Genomic DNA, 16,725 nt, shown 5'->3' on the forward strand with positions numbered 1-16,725 from the left:
ACTGAATAGCTTGTGGTGACTCACAGCCTCTGCCATTATGTTGAAATGATCAACTGTCACACTGTCTCGGAGGTGATGAGTACAAGTATGCTCCCATCAGTGTCCTGTAATTATTTGTGTGTGTGCATGTATGGCCTTTGAGGTAAAAGCCATTAATGTTGGCATTGCTTGGCTTGTGCGTAAAGTATGGACTGAATGTGCAGACATATGTGATGCATCTGTGTCCTGGTGTGTGTCGCACCTGTGTGATCCGTGGGTGGGTGCACTTGCTGTTGATGCCGTTGTGCTCCAGCCACTGGTTCTCAGGGTGGGGGCAATGTTGTTTGAGGGTGCAGCGGTTCTCTCCTTTACACCAAACACATCCGAACAGCGGGTCTGCCTTCAGACACAAACCGCAGCTTCCACGCTGGGCGTCGCACTTGTACAGATGGACTGTGCAGGAGGAAGGAAAGAGACAGAGAGGAGCAGGGAGAGAAAACAAGGGGGAAGGGAAGGAAGAAGGTAACGACAGAGGGAGTAAGAGTGGTGAGCAACCTTTGTACAAATGATTACAGAACAGCAAATGCATGCAAATTTATTTTGCGAAAAAGCCTCTAAAATGACGGACAAACACTTCAGAACACACAACAAACTAAAATTTGGGTTGTTTACCCAAATCTCTCAGTGTCTGTCAGCTGCTGTTTGAATATGCGAACAACAAACTGAGCATTTTCAGAGCAACATTCGTTGATATCTCTGTCTCATTATTTCTTCATCTATCATCATCTCTATATACTCCCTCCCTCTGTCTCGCTTTGAGTTTCCTACACTGCTGCCTCTCGCCTCTGCTCATTCACCACACATTTAACATATCATCTCCATGGCAACGGGCCAGCCATTTTCTTTTTAATTGCCATTAGATGCATGTGTGATCTGTCCATCAAATGATGCCCTAGGAGCCGCTTCCTGCGCAGGCAAACAAAGGTAGGAAGATGGCAGAGGAGGACTCTCCAGTTCAAGCATCGCCCTCTCTATCTCTAACTTTTGTTGCTTCTTTGATTTTACACTTATGCTCAAGGATATGTTTTGTTACTTGACTCAGACACATGCACCACCACCACCACAAACCCACACAAATACTGTACAAACTTTGCCTCACAGCACAGTGTCATGTTGACATATCATCCATATTTTAACAATATGTTTCTTACGCCTGACTCCGCTGCCTTAGGTCAAAATGAGTTGTTTTCCTGTCAGAGAACTACAACCCCCAGCATGCCGCTGATTTCCTGCCCCAGCATGGATCACTCGCAGTCTTGGATCACCAGTGGCCAAACTGAATCAAGCTCAGCAGCTGAAAGCTGAGAGCTTAAAAATTCAGCACTGAGCTGTCATTCCACATATACCATGAGTGGATGGAGAGCTGGACAGAAATGAATATGAGATGCAGCAATAAATATCTAATGCTACCTATTTTAATAGTAATAATTTAGCTTTGCTTGCTTAGATACATAATTCCACCTTTAATTTTTGTTATTGTTGGTTATTTATTAGTAATTTTCTAGCTGGATCTACATGTTTTTCCATCACCGCTCTTCTGAAATGTCTGCCAGTAAAGCACATTGAATTGCTGAGATGAGAAAAATGAAATGAAGGGTGGAGAGCGGCACTGGTGACAGAGATGGATAGATTGCCAAACTCCCAGAGAGGTGTTGACAGAGCAAATAAGAGAAACAGCTGAGAAGAAATAATGTTTGTGAGGAGGCAAGAAAATGGAATTTAGAGAGTTGAGATGAGACAGACGGACGATGGCAGAGTGTGGGAGAGACAGACGGACAAATGGAGTGAGACGCGAGGGGGAAAGAGACCTACAGAAGGAGAGCGTAAGAGAGGATGTGTTAAAGTTAACCACTCTACACGGCAACATCAGGGGACGGATGCTGCACCTCAGCACACCGCCCGCCTGTTGCCATGGAGACCGGCTCCAAGGGCAACAATGTGGAAGCAGCAGCTTTACCGTGTGTTTGTGTCTATATGTGTGTGTGTTTAAGTGAGAGTTTATGAGACTATGTCGACTGTACGTGTGCGCGTGGTTTCGTGTGATACTGCGAGAACTATGGGAAGAGCTGATACGGATTCATACGTGTGTACGTCTGTGCGTGTGTGTGCGCAAGCGCTTGAGTGTGCGCATGCTCGTGCCTCTGTGCGTGCTCACCTTTGTTGTGGGCGGGGTTGTCGATGCTGAAATCTCCGTTCCAGATGACGGTCAGCTCCACGGGAAGACTGCTCATCTCCATCCCATCATAGAAATACTATCACCATGGCAACCAGAAAGGGGAAGAGGGAGAGACGGGGAAGAGAGTATGAGAGAGAGAAGCTGTTGAGCTACTTTAAACTGTCTATTATCTCCAAGTCCAAAAGCCTCTGGTATAACAATACTCCTTTGAATGCAAAATGCATCGCCAACAGGTGGCTGGAGACACGGTGAATACACACATGAACTCACACACACACTGAATTCACAAACACACACACTCTACACAGCAGAGAGCTTTCAAAGACGAGATTATTTTTCATTTGTTTCTGTAACACTAGCAGCATGGATGGGTTGGTGCTAGAATCATAATTTTCCGCTAAATTACAGTTTCCCTTCTTCACTGCTCAATCAAAGTACAATATTTGGATTGTGCTGTGATTAAACACACAAATCCTGCAGACATCTCTACACACAGACACTGACACACACACACACCCAGAGTGATGAAGATAGACAGGAAGATGAGATGTTATTGTATCAACAGACGATCAGCATCAAGACCAGCATAAAGCCTTTTTCATGCTAGTCTTTCATTGCTGTCAATGTATTATTCAGTCAGCGAATGGAGCATGATCGCTGGGATGGCTGTGCAGGAGAGACAAAGTCAGGCCCTTGTCTCATCTACCCACTGTGTGGCTAGAAGCAGAAAAACCCTCAAATGGAATCGGTGTGTGTGTGTGTGTGTGTGTGTGTGTTTATGAGAGTATGAAAAAATATTATGGTCACTTTTATAGGAAAACTTTATAGAAATGGGGCGTTTTTATAGAGATTGTGTTGGTGTGTGGGTGCGTAGTGGTCAACGATGATAGCTTAGGCAAATAAAACACACACGCATGCACACACTCATCCTCACCGATGTGTTCTGACACTGCACTGAGGAGCTGTTGAAGCGCAGGGCGGGAACCCTGTGCTCGTTTCCCTGGATGGTCAGCAGACATTCGTACCCCCTCTGTCCAGACTGCGGCTGGGGGAGGTTCTTGGCCCGTAGGGTGATGGGCTTTACCACGTTGACTGGCACCAGGATCCTGTCTGCAGGCAGCAGCTGGGGACATCCCTGGAGGAGAGAGGAAAAGAGAAAAGAGGATAGCATGTCACTATATGTCTTCTAATCAGGTTTAATGCTTAATTGCAATTAGTTTAATGTTACTCCGGGAGATCCTGCAATGTCATTTTGCACCTGAGTGTTATTAGAAATGCAGTTTGCCTGCACCCGAGGCACAAATTGAAGTACAGCACTCCTTAATGGATTTGAACATAAGAAGGGATAAATGTTAGGACATTTTTTAGGACACCTCTAACTTCTGCAAGCACAATGAAGACAACAAACCATTTGAGTTCCTCTGTCACACATGTAAATCTGGCCCTTTGCATGCCACTCTTTGTATGCAAAGGACTGGGCTATCAGATCTTATCAGGTAGCAGATCACCCAGTACTTCACCAACATTAGTTTAATTATATGAAATAGCCACTTCAGTGTGTGCCCATTCAGTGTTTCTGTGCTTTTATTGTGATCATGCCTGCTAGGTTGAGATCAGCTGAGTCTCTTGGTTAGACAGTCCTAGGACCTGTTGACATTCACTATGAGTGAAGGGCCAGCTCAACAGGTACTCCATCGTCATTACCCGTAGGACAGGAGCATTAATGATACACTGAAACAGACACTTGTACAGAAACGATATGAGCTCTCGGTTTGTATTTGTATGTTGATTGTAGCTTGCATGTTTTTGTTAATGGAGAAGAGATGTCATTGATGGATCAAAAATGAGGTTGACTTCTGCCTGTGCAGCAATTAAGCAAGAATGAGTGACAGAGAGTGAGAGGGGGGGGGGGGGGGTGAGTCACTTAGCAATTGGAGGTCTAAATTTAACAGCCAATCAATTCAGGTGTGAGTAGCTGGCTAAATATAGAGCACCTCTGACTTCCCTGAAAGATGAAGAGGAGAAGACAGAGGGGGAGGACAGGTGAGCAAGGGGTAGAGATGGACAGAGAGGAGAAAAGGAAAGACAAACAAAGGAGGACAAGAGGTAAAAAAAAAAAAAAAAGCAATGGCAAGAACAGGAAAGTGACTGACAAGCAGAAGTAAAAGGTGAGGAGGGAGGTAAAGGAGGGTAAAGATAGTAAATGGAGAACAGCACTTCCCTAAACTGTTTCATGTTTTCGCTGAAGAGCGGTGGATAGAGAGAGAGAGAGCGAAATAGGCAAAATGAGAGAGGAACAACAAAAGGAACAGAGTAACTGAAAAAGGCAAAAAAAATACCATTAAGCATATGCGACAGGAGGAGCTTTAGCATGTCAAAGAGGCAGAAGGAAAGAGGGTGAAAAGAAGGAGAGCAGATAAGGTGAGCCCCCGCATGGATGGAGCTGGGGGGGAGTGAAGCATAGCGCACGTTGAACTGGGTGATAACACTTGTTTGAAGTTCATTAAAAGCCACTTGATTGGGTTAGGCTGAGTGACTGACTGGATGGCTGCGTGGTGAGAGAGAGGGGAACGCTCTGTGACACTATTCACAAAGTCATTATAGATAAATGACAAACAGGGTGAGTGAGTTCAGTGGTGGAGGAGAGGAAGGAAGAGGTGGTGCGTGTGTGTGTGTTTGCTCTTCCAAATCTCATTTTCCTAAGAACGAAGGGTCGTATTTGGAGTATGAAAATGAGTGGGAGAGCAAAGAGAGATGCCATCCATTTTTAATCACATCTCTTCCAGTTAATACACTTGAACAATAGGGACAATAAATTTGATCTGGTTTGTGGAAATGAAGGCATGGGAGGCACCGGAGTATGACCTAACATGGCGACTTAAGCTGAATCTTGAAGACACAGATCTACACTGATAGTGGCATATGGTGATAGGATTGTGCACATGCATACATACACCCACAGCATCACAACTAAAATGCACTGGAGTGTTTGAAACCCTGAACCCAAATACTGACAGTAAAACACTTCCTTATACATAAGAGCACATTTAAGGTTAGTGCTGCATGCAGAAAATATTCCAGTTTATGCCCTTATTCTAAAAAACACAATATTCCTACTGAGCTGTGTACATGGCTAATGAAAATGAATATTCCACTTATATTATGGTTTCACTGCAGCTGTGCATACTCTGATTACATGCCCCAACATGTTGTTTATCACATCAAAATATGGAAAAACAGAACAGCTGGAGCTGCTTGTGCCATTTTGTGCCTTTGCATCACAGCAGGATTTTTTCAAAGTTTTCCACGGGTGGCGAACTTGTTTGGCTGTGTAAACACAACTTCCCTCTTTCATTCCTTCAACCACCATCCTGAAAAAGTCTGCGATGCGATATTTGCGCATATCCAAAAAACTTGTTGATATCCAAGCCTTTCATAACATTTAAAAATTAGGTGTGTTTCCTCCCTCACCAGAAATGTGGGCTTTTATTTCAGACGTCCATCTCTACCCCAGCCTTGCAAACGGTTGGCTACTTGGTTTGTGTACAACGCATCCATGACAACACACAGAGCTTATCGCAAACTGGCTGCTGTAAAAATCCCAATTGAGACACATGTTCCAAACGTGCTATTTTCATGTCCAAAGAATGCTCCCGAAAACCAGAATTATACCAGCATACCACATCTATCAATCTGAAAATGCTACATTTGAAAAAAGGCCTAATTTGGAATATCCAAATTGGGGCTGAAACGATTCCTCGAGTAATACCAACAATTCGATTACTAAAAAGCCTTGAGGCAAATCCAGTAAATTATCCAGTACACATATACAGTGTGCTGTGCTTCACATGAATGGTTGTTTCTGATGCACAAGCGCTTGTTACTTTTGCTGTTGATAGCCTACACAGCTGTAACGTTGATGTGAAGCACGGATTGCAACTACGGATCAGTGTGTATTGCAAAACAGAGTTAGCATAACTCAACATCTGAGTAGAAAACCTCCAGTGTATGCATCAAGTTTGCCGAACGGACCCAACACAACAAGGTACATTAACGTCTCGTTTAATTGCATTTAACCTTAATCAGTGATGGCTAGCAGAGATTCCTAACGCGTATAAAGAATGTACGTGTATTATGGCTTTACAATGGCTGAGTAATAACAGAAATCAGTGTGGTGGCTAACGTTACCTGGTGATGTATCATGCCTATTATCTAAGTTTTGCTATAGAAAATAGCAACACAGGGAAAATAAAATGCTGTAGTCAATTTGTTTAAGCCTGAGCTTCATACACACACGCACCCCTTACTCACTCATTCACGCACTCACTGACACATGCAACCCCCCAGTCATTCTCAGACATGCACAGTAGAGAATGGAGCCTAAATGCACAAATCGAGTACAGCAGGTATATCAGTTTGGATTGCAATCAGTAGGGTCAGCAAGGCTTAAGGCACCCCTTAACCACAGTGAATGAGTCTAAACTACCCAGTCACAGGAACTGAAAGTAGATATTTATGACGCCCAATAATAAATACCAATAAAAAAAACATGAATCATGCTCTTAAGTCGCAGAGTCTTACTTTGGGCAGCTTTGTAAAAAGCGTTTTTCCATGTTCAGCTGAGCAAGAACAAATTTGTTGCTCATTTATCTCATTTCAGACTTTTATTATTTGCTCTTTTATATATTACTATTGCCCTTAAATAAAGCCAAAGTAATTTAATTAAAACACAAAGTATTTATTATCCAATTACTCGATTAATCGCCAGAATAATCGACAGAATACTTGCCCTAATTTAAATGTAATATGCAGTTTACATGACCCATATCAAATTCAGAATACTGTCATATTCTGAATAATACAGGGATATCTGTACGCACGTAAAAGTAGTCAGTGACACCCACACATGTGCGCGCATATGCATGCAAACATAAACTACATATACCACAGCCTTGGAATCTCATTACAGCATAAGATAAACGCCGCAAGTCAGAGCCAGACAGCATCTCTTGCATCATCTGCCTTTATGACAACATGTCAAGGAGATAGAAAACTTCAAAAAGCAAATTCCAACAGCTGCTGACTACACACACACACACACACAAACACTGTCTACACTATTTCACCATTTCATTAGCACCTTCTACTGACATTAGAGTGATTTAACAGCTACACTACGAATAAACATGTACTGTAGTCTCAGGTAAATAATCCAACATAGTAACACATCAACACACTCTTTCACACATCCAAGACGGGTTTATTTAAACCCATACACTAAAGTCATCTGTCCTGTAATTGTGAAGCAGCCTTCTCACACTTGTACAGATTATGGCTGTTCAACATCAGTACAATCTAAATTCTCACCCTTTCCAAGTTTTGTGACGGAAGAAGCAGCAGATAAATAAAAACAGAAACCAGATGCCTCATTTGCTTCAATAACAATGAAAAATTCATAATGTGGCAGGGAATCCACAAACAAGCAAGTGTGTACGCTGTTGGTACGGTGTGTTGTTTCTCCGACTTAGCTCTGATTTTCCTGTTTGTATGTATACATACACACTAATATAACACACTGTGATGGTTGCCAGCAGGCCCTGAGGCCAAGTGGGCTTTCAGGGGTTTGGACAAACACACGTGTATTTCCTGGTTGGCTACTGACACTGGCGGTGTTGGCAGTGATGCTCGCTGTCGCCTGGTAAGATTCATGTCAACATTTAGGCTGATCTAATGTCAGTGCGTTTATTTCCGCTCCCCACCCTCTCGACACCCAACAACTGAAGTGCAATAAATAACAGAGGAGCAAATGCAAATCACAGATACATTCACATAAATACTACATGTACACACACACATATATCCCCATAAATATGCACATCCTGTAGCTGTGCACCATCACACACAAGATGAGAAATTCACGACTCTTCACTTCATCAGGCTGCATATTGTTGACTGCTTGAGTCTTAACAACAGGAAGAGGAAGATAATCTTACAAACCTGCACAGATTTAACCAAAACTACGTACATGGGTACTAGTAGAGGTAGGTGGGAATTGTTTTTGTTATAGAGCTGCAACTATTAACTGATTAATTAATTACCTGTCAACCGTAATTGACTGATTGATCAGCTTGAGAGAAAAAGTTCTTCGATTCTAGCTTCTTAAATGTGAATATTTTCTGGTTTGTGGACAAAACATGACATTTGAGGACGTCATCTTGGGCTTTGGGAGACACTGATCAACATTTTTTCTTTTACCATTTTCTGACATTTTATAAACCACACCATGAATCAATTCATCAAGACAATAATGGATTAATAGACAATGAAAATATTATTTAGATACAGCCAGGGATGGGTAGTAACTCAGTACAAATAACGCACGTGAGTAAAAAAGTATTTTTATTAAGAAGCTAATACTTTTCATATTCCAGTTTTTAAACTGTACTTATTTACTCAAGTATATTTTTGAGGCAGTAATCTACTTTTTACTTCACTACATTAGCCATTGATACCTTCCCTACTTATCCTGTTAGGGGTCACGGGGTGATGGAGCCTATCCCAGCTGACATTGGGCCAGAGGCAGGGTACACCCAGGACAGGTCGCCAGACTAGCGAAGGGCTTACCTACAGAGACAGACAACCAACCATCCACGCTCACATTCACACCTACGGCCAATTTAGAGTCACCAATTAACCTGCATGTCTTTGGACTGTGGGAGGAAGCTGGAGTACCCAGAGAAAACACACACTGACACAAAGAGAACATGCAAATTCCGCACAGAAGTGCTCCCCCACCTTAATTTTGAACCCCCAACCTGGGTTTGGACCAGTAACCCTCTTGCTGTGAGGCAACTGTGCCGCCACCTTCCCTACTAGTCTGCTCTAAATGCAAGATATACATGTAGGCGGGAGAGCACATGAGAAGCTCCTCAACTGCAGATGCCAAGTTTCCAGCTGACTGGAAGAAAAAGAAGCATGACCATGTCTTTTGACCACAATATGATGATGACGGAGCAAAACCCAGAACATTAGGTAGCTTCCAGCAACAGTCCCTAACCACGCCCGGCCACACTTTTAATATCATAATCCAACGGACAACAGTGTCATGACAAAGTGCTTGGTGTGGCTTACAAAAACTCTGAGATCTCCACTTTTAAAACCTCCTCTTCTAACTTCGGGGAGCACATTGATGTGAGGTGCACATACTGCCATGAAAATGTAGTTAGCTAGCTAACTTAAGCAATGTTAGATGTTAGTTTTCACGTGTAGAGCTGCAACTAATAATTATTTTCATTATTGGTTAATCTGCAGATTATTTTCACAATTAAATCGATACATCATTTAGTCTGTAAAATGAAAACAAATGTGAAAAAAAAGCTCATCACAATTTCCCAGAACCCAAAGCAATGATTCCTTTTTTTTCTTTTGTCCAACCAACAGTCCAAAACCAAAAGGTTTTTCATTTACTATCATAAATAACAAAGAAAAGCAGCAAATTCTCATGTTTATGAAGCTAAAACCTGCAAATGTTTGACATTTTTGCTTGAAAAATGACACACAATTAATCAGTTATCAAAAGAGGCCCAGATATGTTTTATTTCCAGTGATTAATTGCTTAATCGACTAATCGCTGGAGCTTTACTCATGTGTAACAACAAGTGCTGTTTTTCATAATTTTGTACTGGCCCATGCACCCTTTTAAAATTCAAAGTAATTTGTACTTTGATTAACTGATCAACTAGGTACTTTTTACTTTACTTGAGCAGGTTTCCTAAATGTGAATTTTCACTTTTACTTGAGTCATTTTTTTTTATGGGAGTAAATGTATTTTTATTTGAGTATAGATTTTTTGTACTGTACCCACCACTGGTTGCAGCCTTTTGTAATTTGGGTGAAACAACCCTTTAATATACATATTTTTTTCCTGGCTAAAGAAAGAGATGGCAGTGAATGAGAGCAAAGACGCAGAACAAACTAGTTTATTCATGTGTTTATGCGTCTGTGTCTTTGTGTGGAGATGTGAACTTCAGTGACAGCCCCGTCGTCATGTAATCAAGGACTTGCACTAAAGCACTAGAAAGAGAAAAGTACCTGTCAATAGCATGACTCATCATAACCACATAATAAGCCCTGACTTCTGAAAACCAAGTTGGCGCGTCTCCTTTTTTTATCTATATAATTATCTTCCATTCTTCCTCTCTCCATCACTGACTCATTGTTTTCTCTGACCTCACCTGTTTCATGCCTCATCCCTCCTTCATTTACCGCTCGCTGAGCCCAGCCTGTGCTCTCCATCCCATCTAGCTCACTGACCCTTCTCATTTCTCTTATATGCTCCTTCTCACTGATTCTCTCTCCCCCTCTTTCCTGACTTCTTTTCTTCTTGGGGACCTACTTAGATCTGATAATTAGAGGCTGGTGGGAGGTGTGAAGGGTGGAGATAGGCAGAGTGACAGAGAGTAGGCAGCGGAGTGGGAACCGTGAATGTAAAAGCCCTTGGCATAGTTTGAAGCAAGGCAGGAGGGAGGGTGAGAGCGAGAGAGAGAGGGCCATAATTATAGCAGTGTAAGGTGTGAAGATGAAGAGGATCTTCAGTTTTCATACACTACACGTACACACACACACACACACACACACGCACACACACACACACACACACACACACACACACACACACACACACGCACACACACACACACACACCTTGTGGTTACCAAGAGCTTCCCTTAACTGGCCTTTGTTTTATCGTCTCCTACAGAGCCTCGGGCAAAGACACACTCCTGCTCTCTCTTCATTTTCCCTCCTTCCCTGCTGATCCTCACCTTGTTTCGATCCCGCCGTTCAGTCCTCATCTTAACTTTTTCCCCCCAAATACCACTCCCTCGTCTATTACTGCATCTCTGTCCTTGCTCTTAAAAGGGAACACCATCTAAATTAAGAATTCCAATATGTTGTTTCCATGGTGTAACTAAGTTCAAACTGTTTGTGAACATGAGCTTCTCACTTTCAAAGTAAGAGACCAGAGGTAAATCTTAAACATGTCATGTCATGAAGTATTAGTTTGGAGCTGCTCCACAGACAATGAATGGGAGAATGATTTTGTGATTTTGTTTTCCTTTTTATACCCAAATGAGCATTTTTCTAATGTAATGCTCTCAGTTGTGAAACAGAAAATGCACCCGTGTACTCAAAACATTCCCCTGGGTGCTCTCAGTGTCATCTATAACATCTTTCACCATTCAGTAGTTGGCTTTCCATCCAACTATAGTGCAAAATGTGAGTGAATTTTCATAAAATCTGCAAAAGAAAATGACGAATATTGGGGGATGGTTCACCAAGATAAGATGTAGGTGGCACCAATTCTCTAGTCAGGTGCCACCGCAGAAGAAGGTGCAACATTATCACGCCTTTAAAAGAGTCAAACCTCAAACTTAGCAAAACAATGAATGCATAATAAGAAAATGCACAGTGGATATTTGAAATAAAGAGATACTACATTTATATTATATTAATATTACAGCTGTGTGGTTTTTGATAGGGGTGTAAATCACTAGTTTCATCACAATACAATATTATATCTATTCTTTGGATGATACGATATTTGCCAATATTTAAGTCTGCCATGATATGATTTTGATTCAATGCAATTTAGGGTCCTGCAATCGATATGAGACAATATGATTTGCCCATTAAACACAGCCTGTTACAGAGGAAGCTGCCACCCCTTTCCTTTCTGCTTTTGGCCATAAAAGACAAAATAACACATACATAATGTAAGTAATGGTAACTTCTTAAGTGCAGTAAAGTTCACTTTAAACTGCCTCCACAAGCACACATAAGAAAGACCTTTCTGGGAGAAATATTTTCATTTCAACCCAAACCATCATCTTTTTCAGTAAACTTCAGGGTTATCTGCTTTAAAGCCCTGAAGACAAACTTCAAATCCATATTCTGAAATCCCAAATATTTCCACATTGCTGATTTATTCCAGAGAAAATAACATTATCCTCATCATCTTTCTCTTGACTGCTCGCCATCTGCCTGCCACTGTTTGATGCTGACACAGACTTTCAAAATAAAAGCGTATCCTAAAGATGATGATATGGATCGATGTTTTCACTTTGCAATGACGACATTGGATCGTTATTCATTTAATCAATTATTCCAGATCGATGGATTGTTACACCCCGACTTTTTGACTATCTTTGAAATGACGTGTGAATTTTGCAAATGGCTGTAGCTCCCCTTTAAAGGAACACTGCAATTAACAACTTGGGTTTTTCTTCTGTAGCTGTTTTTCTCATCATTTCTACTGGTTATAATAACACTCCTCTCACTAAACTAATTGCTGAAATCTGAGAACAAAGCAACCGTGCAACAACATCTTTCGAAGGTCAGCTGGATTGTAAACAAACAGTTCAGCCAAACAGGTGTCTAAACTACTTTATTTAAAAAGTAAAAACAAAAGTTAACCTGAAATGTCGGTAATAATCCTCCATTACACAGTGTCATCGTACAACTATGGTAAGGACAGTAGTTTGAGCGTAAACTGTGATAATTTCAACAGACAGTTTCTAGGTTTCAATGTTGGGGCAGCTGAGTGGCATTATGAAGCTCTTCAATCTTTCACTTAAGTATCTTTTCTATATAATTTTCCTTCCATTTTGTTCATTAGCTTCTATTCTCAGTTTTGACATGGCTCTTTTGTCTTTCCTCTGCAAATCCTCAATGGACTCCTCAGCAGTCAGCACTTGTGTATGACATTGATTTGTCTATGAATCGAACCAAAGCAACCCTCTCTGTACCATTCCTGTCTAATATTGGCAACTAACAGCTATTACTGCTGGCAGTTAGCTTCTTTAATAAAATTATCTTGATCCCTTGATCAATAAGTTCCTGGTAAATAAACTCCCAGGCATCGATCACCACCGCAGTCAAGAGTAACTAATGCAAGGATGCCAGCGTGAGGTGGTGATATTTATTCAGTAACATTAATATTTTGGTGTGTTTTGTATCTTTTTACCAGCTGCATATATTACGGAAAGGCTTGGCAACAGTTCAAGATATGAGCATGCTGTGTTGTAGACAGACAGAAGAAGAAAGGGTAATATCCTCCTGTGGTTTTTCATCAGACAAAGAGAACAGGAAGTGTCCTCTGTTTCAGTGGCTTTAGGTAAGGCTATGTGTGTGCTTTAGGGATGTGGGTGCAGTTAGAAAAAGTAATAAATATGCAGGATCATAAAAATACTGTTTATATAATAAATGCAGCAGTAGTGGTCAAGAATAACTTTTGCCTATTTATTCAGAGTACCCAAGTGAAGCTACATGCATGTTCTTTGTCAGTGAGTGAGGCTCATCAGAGCAGCTAAGTCCTTGAGATGTGTGGAGGGCAAACAGGGAAGTGGCCTTGGTTAATGTGCCAACAGGCAAACGTCTGATCCGTGTGCCCATATCATTGCTGGCATGAATAAAAAGGCACCCACTGTACGCCCAGGCCTGGCTTTAACTCTGTCCTGCCATGCATACTAACAACAAGCTCAACCAGTAGGGAGATTTGCCTGGCCTCGATCATTAGCATAGCGTTAAGGGATTATTCAGATCACTGCCTGAAATCCCTTAATTGTAATAGTACACAAAAAAGTCATCTGCGGCAGAAAGAGGCCATCCCATTCCACAGAGCAAAGTTGACTTGTTGCTGATCCTGAAATTTGGGAATGAATCTACGGTTCGTTGTGCGTGTGCCTGCATGTTCTTAAGTTTGTCTGTGTGTGCGTAAATCATTAATTCGAAATGGCATACCACAAATCTGGCTGCAGATACACGACCTTGGATTTGAGGGGTTAATTAAAAGCAAATTAAAAGTCATTAAGCCTGCAAAACACCTGCTTATTCTGAAACAACACGTCAAAAAATGGGATGTCATTAATGTGCTAATACCAAATCCCCCTTCGCTTTATTTGTGGTTTTCTTTTAGTCAGCAACACAATAGCAGAGGATTCACACATTATTATCCTCAGTCAATATTGACCACCAGCCCCCAAGTTAATTGGAAAAGTAAACCTGCAAAGACTCAGGCTTGGGCCTGACTAAGCAGAAGGTTCAAAAGGATAATGGAAACTGCGGAAAAAGAAAATAATATTGTCTGTGCAGGTTGAATGGCTCGGGGGAAACATGGGTGGAATAACACAATTGAGAGCAGACTGCTCATCAAAGGAGGCAATCTGGCTAAGCTTGTCCCTGCCCGTCGTGCAGCGTCTGCCAACCCAGACATGAGCACTAGTGATCTTCATCATAGCTCACCTCAGGCTAGGATTAACAGGCCACTAACTCCCTGTAAAAGCCTCCCCCTGAAAACTACCGTGATTTGGCAGGGTACAGGCAGGCGAAAACTGTATTCAGATAAACACACACACATGAAAATACATTGGAGCATGCAGACACACAGACATACTGTACCCACAGGCTCACACCAGAGGTTACACACATACTCGGGCACATACCCAAACCTTCCTTTACCTCCTTGCTCTGTGCTGAAGGCTGCCACTGTGGCAGTGACTCTAAATCAGAGTGAGACCTCTCTCGCAGGCCGGGGAGTGTGCGGGTTGGGGGCATTTGCTGAATGTACCCCATCCAGTGAGTGGCTTGTCCTCTGCAGCAGTGCAGCCTAATTACGGTGGGCTCTGCTTCGACGGGAATAGAACTGGCTGCCAATACTATTGATAATTCACACAGACTAAGCTGTCGCAGGGAATAGGGATGGGCAAGAGGAAATGGCTCCGTTTTATTAGTTTCCACTGCCCTTTGATGTGCAGTCAAGAGCGAGACATGCCAAGAGACTCATGCCAGATGGAAGCACTACAGCTGAAAGGTGTCTCAATGCTTTTAACATAACTCTTTTTGCATGTGAAACCTAGAATGATAGCTATTAGTGTCATGTAGCCAAACATTCCCCCTCAATTTATTTCACCATGTTTTATTACTCAGCTGGCTCAGTGCGAGGAGGCCGGCTGGAGCTGGGCAGCAGTAAAAGCTATGGGATTTCTTGGACATTGTCTTACTGGGCTACAGTCTGACTGTCTTTGAACCTACAGACAGATGTGTTGCTAGAAATCTGAACCTCTTGAAAGCAGCTTAACCCTCCATTAAGGGTTTCCCTCTCCTAGCAACACTTGCAGGGGGTTTGGTGACTGAATAGACCAAATCTCAATGTTTGTTGGCACAAACTTCTGGGTGGAAAACCACCACGCCATGAATGTGAGATAAAACGGGTCTGAGCAAATGCTACCTCAACGAATTGGTTTTTAGCCGCCTAAAAAAAGACCCCCTGTATGTGTACGCTAAATTTTAGCTATATTTAGAATATTTTTACTGCTTTACCTTACTGTCAAACAGTCTTTTCTAACGGGAAACTGCAGCCTTAAAGCTACCAGACTCCATAGATAACATCAGTAATTTTACTTCACAGAACACAGGAGTTGCTGGTCTACCACTATATTCCTAATATAGCATACACTTACAGTGATACTGACTTCTTTAGGTGGGTCTTTTTAGGTAGCTAAAATATGTTTGTAGCGGCATGTGTCCAGAGCAGTACATTTCTTGGCTTCCATGCCGATAGATTTGGCTTAGCAAAGACGCTAGCAAAGCAACACAGTACATACAATAGGAACAGCAGAAATGTCAGATAGGCTGGACCACAGTGTTTAACTATGTGTCTTTTAGGGCTGCAACTAATGATTATTTTCATTGTCAACTAGTCTGTCGATTATTTCTTCGATTAGTTGACTAATCATTTTACTGAAAAATGTGTCAAAATGTTGAAAAATGTCGGTCTGTCTCTCCCAAACCCCAAAATAATGTCATCTAATGTCTTGTTTCGTACTCACGCCAAAGGGTTTGAGTTCACCATCATGGGAGAGTGTGTAAAACTGCCAATATTTGAACGCAAGAAGCTGAAATAAGAGTGTTTTGGGGTACTTTTATAGTACTTTTTCTATGAAAAATGACTCAAACCGATTAGCCGACTACTAAAATAGTCACCGATTATTTTAATAGTCGATTAGTCATGGATAAGTCGACTAATCGTTGCAGCCTAAGTGTCTTTAAACTTTACAGTTACGGTTTAAAATGATAACAAAAATTAACAATTATGTTGGTTTCTGGTATCTATGCAATTGAAATCAATCGCCAGTTGTCTACCTGGAAGTGATTGGTGTTAGCGCAACATGACAGCAATTCGGTCTATAATTGGAGTCAATGTAAAAACAAGAAAGAGTAAAATAAAGTAAAACACTTCATCGCCATCTCTGGTTTGGGACTCACCTCAGGCTTCTTGACTCTGCCCTCCTGGAAGGAACACGTCCGTGGGTCGTGGGTACAGTCATGCCTGTATTTACACCAGTGGCACTGGTAAGGACTGCTCACACATGACAGACACCTGAGTGGAGAGCAGAGACGAGTGAAGACAGTGTTATGAATTAGTATGGAATAGCAGCAAATACACTAGAGAA

General features: G+C 41.8%; 1 protein-coding gene across 2 annotated transcripts in view; it reads right to left on the minus strand.

The window, feature by feature from the left end:
• The window catches only part of plxna4 (plexin A4), a 317,597-nt gene that overhangs the window by 69,319 nt on the left and 231,553 nt on the right, over positions 1–16,725 (minus strand). For both annotated transcript variants that reach the window (XM_050036454.1, XM_050036453.1), the window contains exons 9-12: positions 16,538–16,652; positions 3,150–3,350; positions 2,195–2,291; positions 242–432 (exon numbers count right to left, since the gene is read on the minus strand). In XM_050036454.1, coding sequence (XP_049892411.1) covers positions 242–432; positions 2,195–2,291; positions 3,150–3,350; positions 16,538–16,652 — 604 coding nt within the window. The remainder of the gene's footprint in view (positions 1–241; positions 433–2,194; positions 2,292–3,149; positions 3,351–16,537; positions 16,653–16,725) is intronic.

This window comes from Epinephelus moara, chromosome 23, assembly GCF_006386435.1.
Source record: "Epinephelus moara isolate mb chromosome 23, YSFRI_EMoa_1.0, whole genome shotgun sequence".
Classification (NCBI taxonomy): domain Eukaryota; kingdom Metazoa; phylum Chordata; class Actinopteri; order Perciformes; family Serranidae; genus Epinephelus; species Epinephelus moara.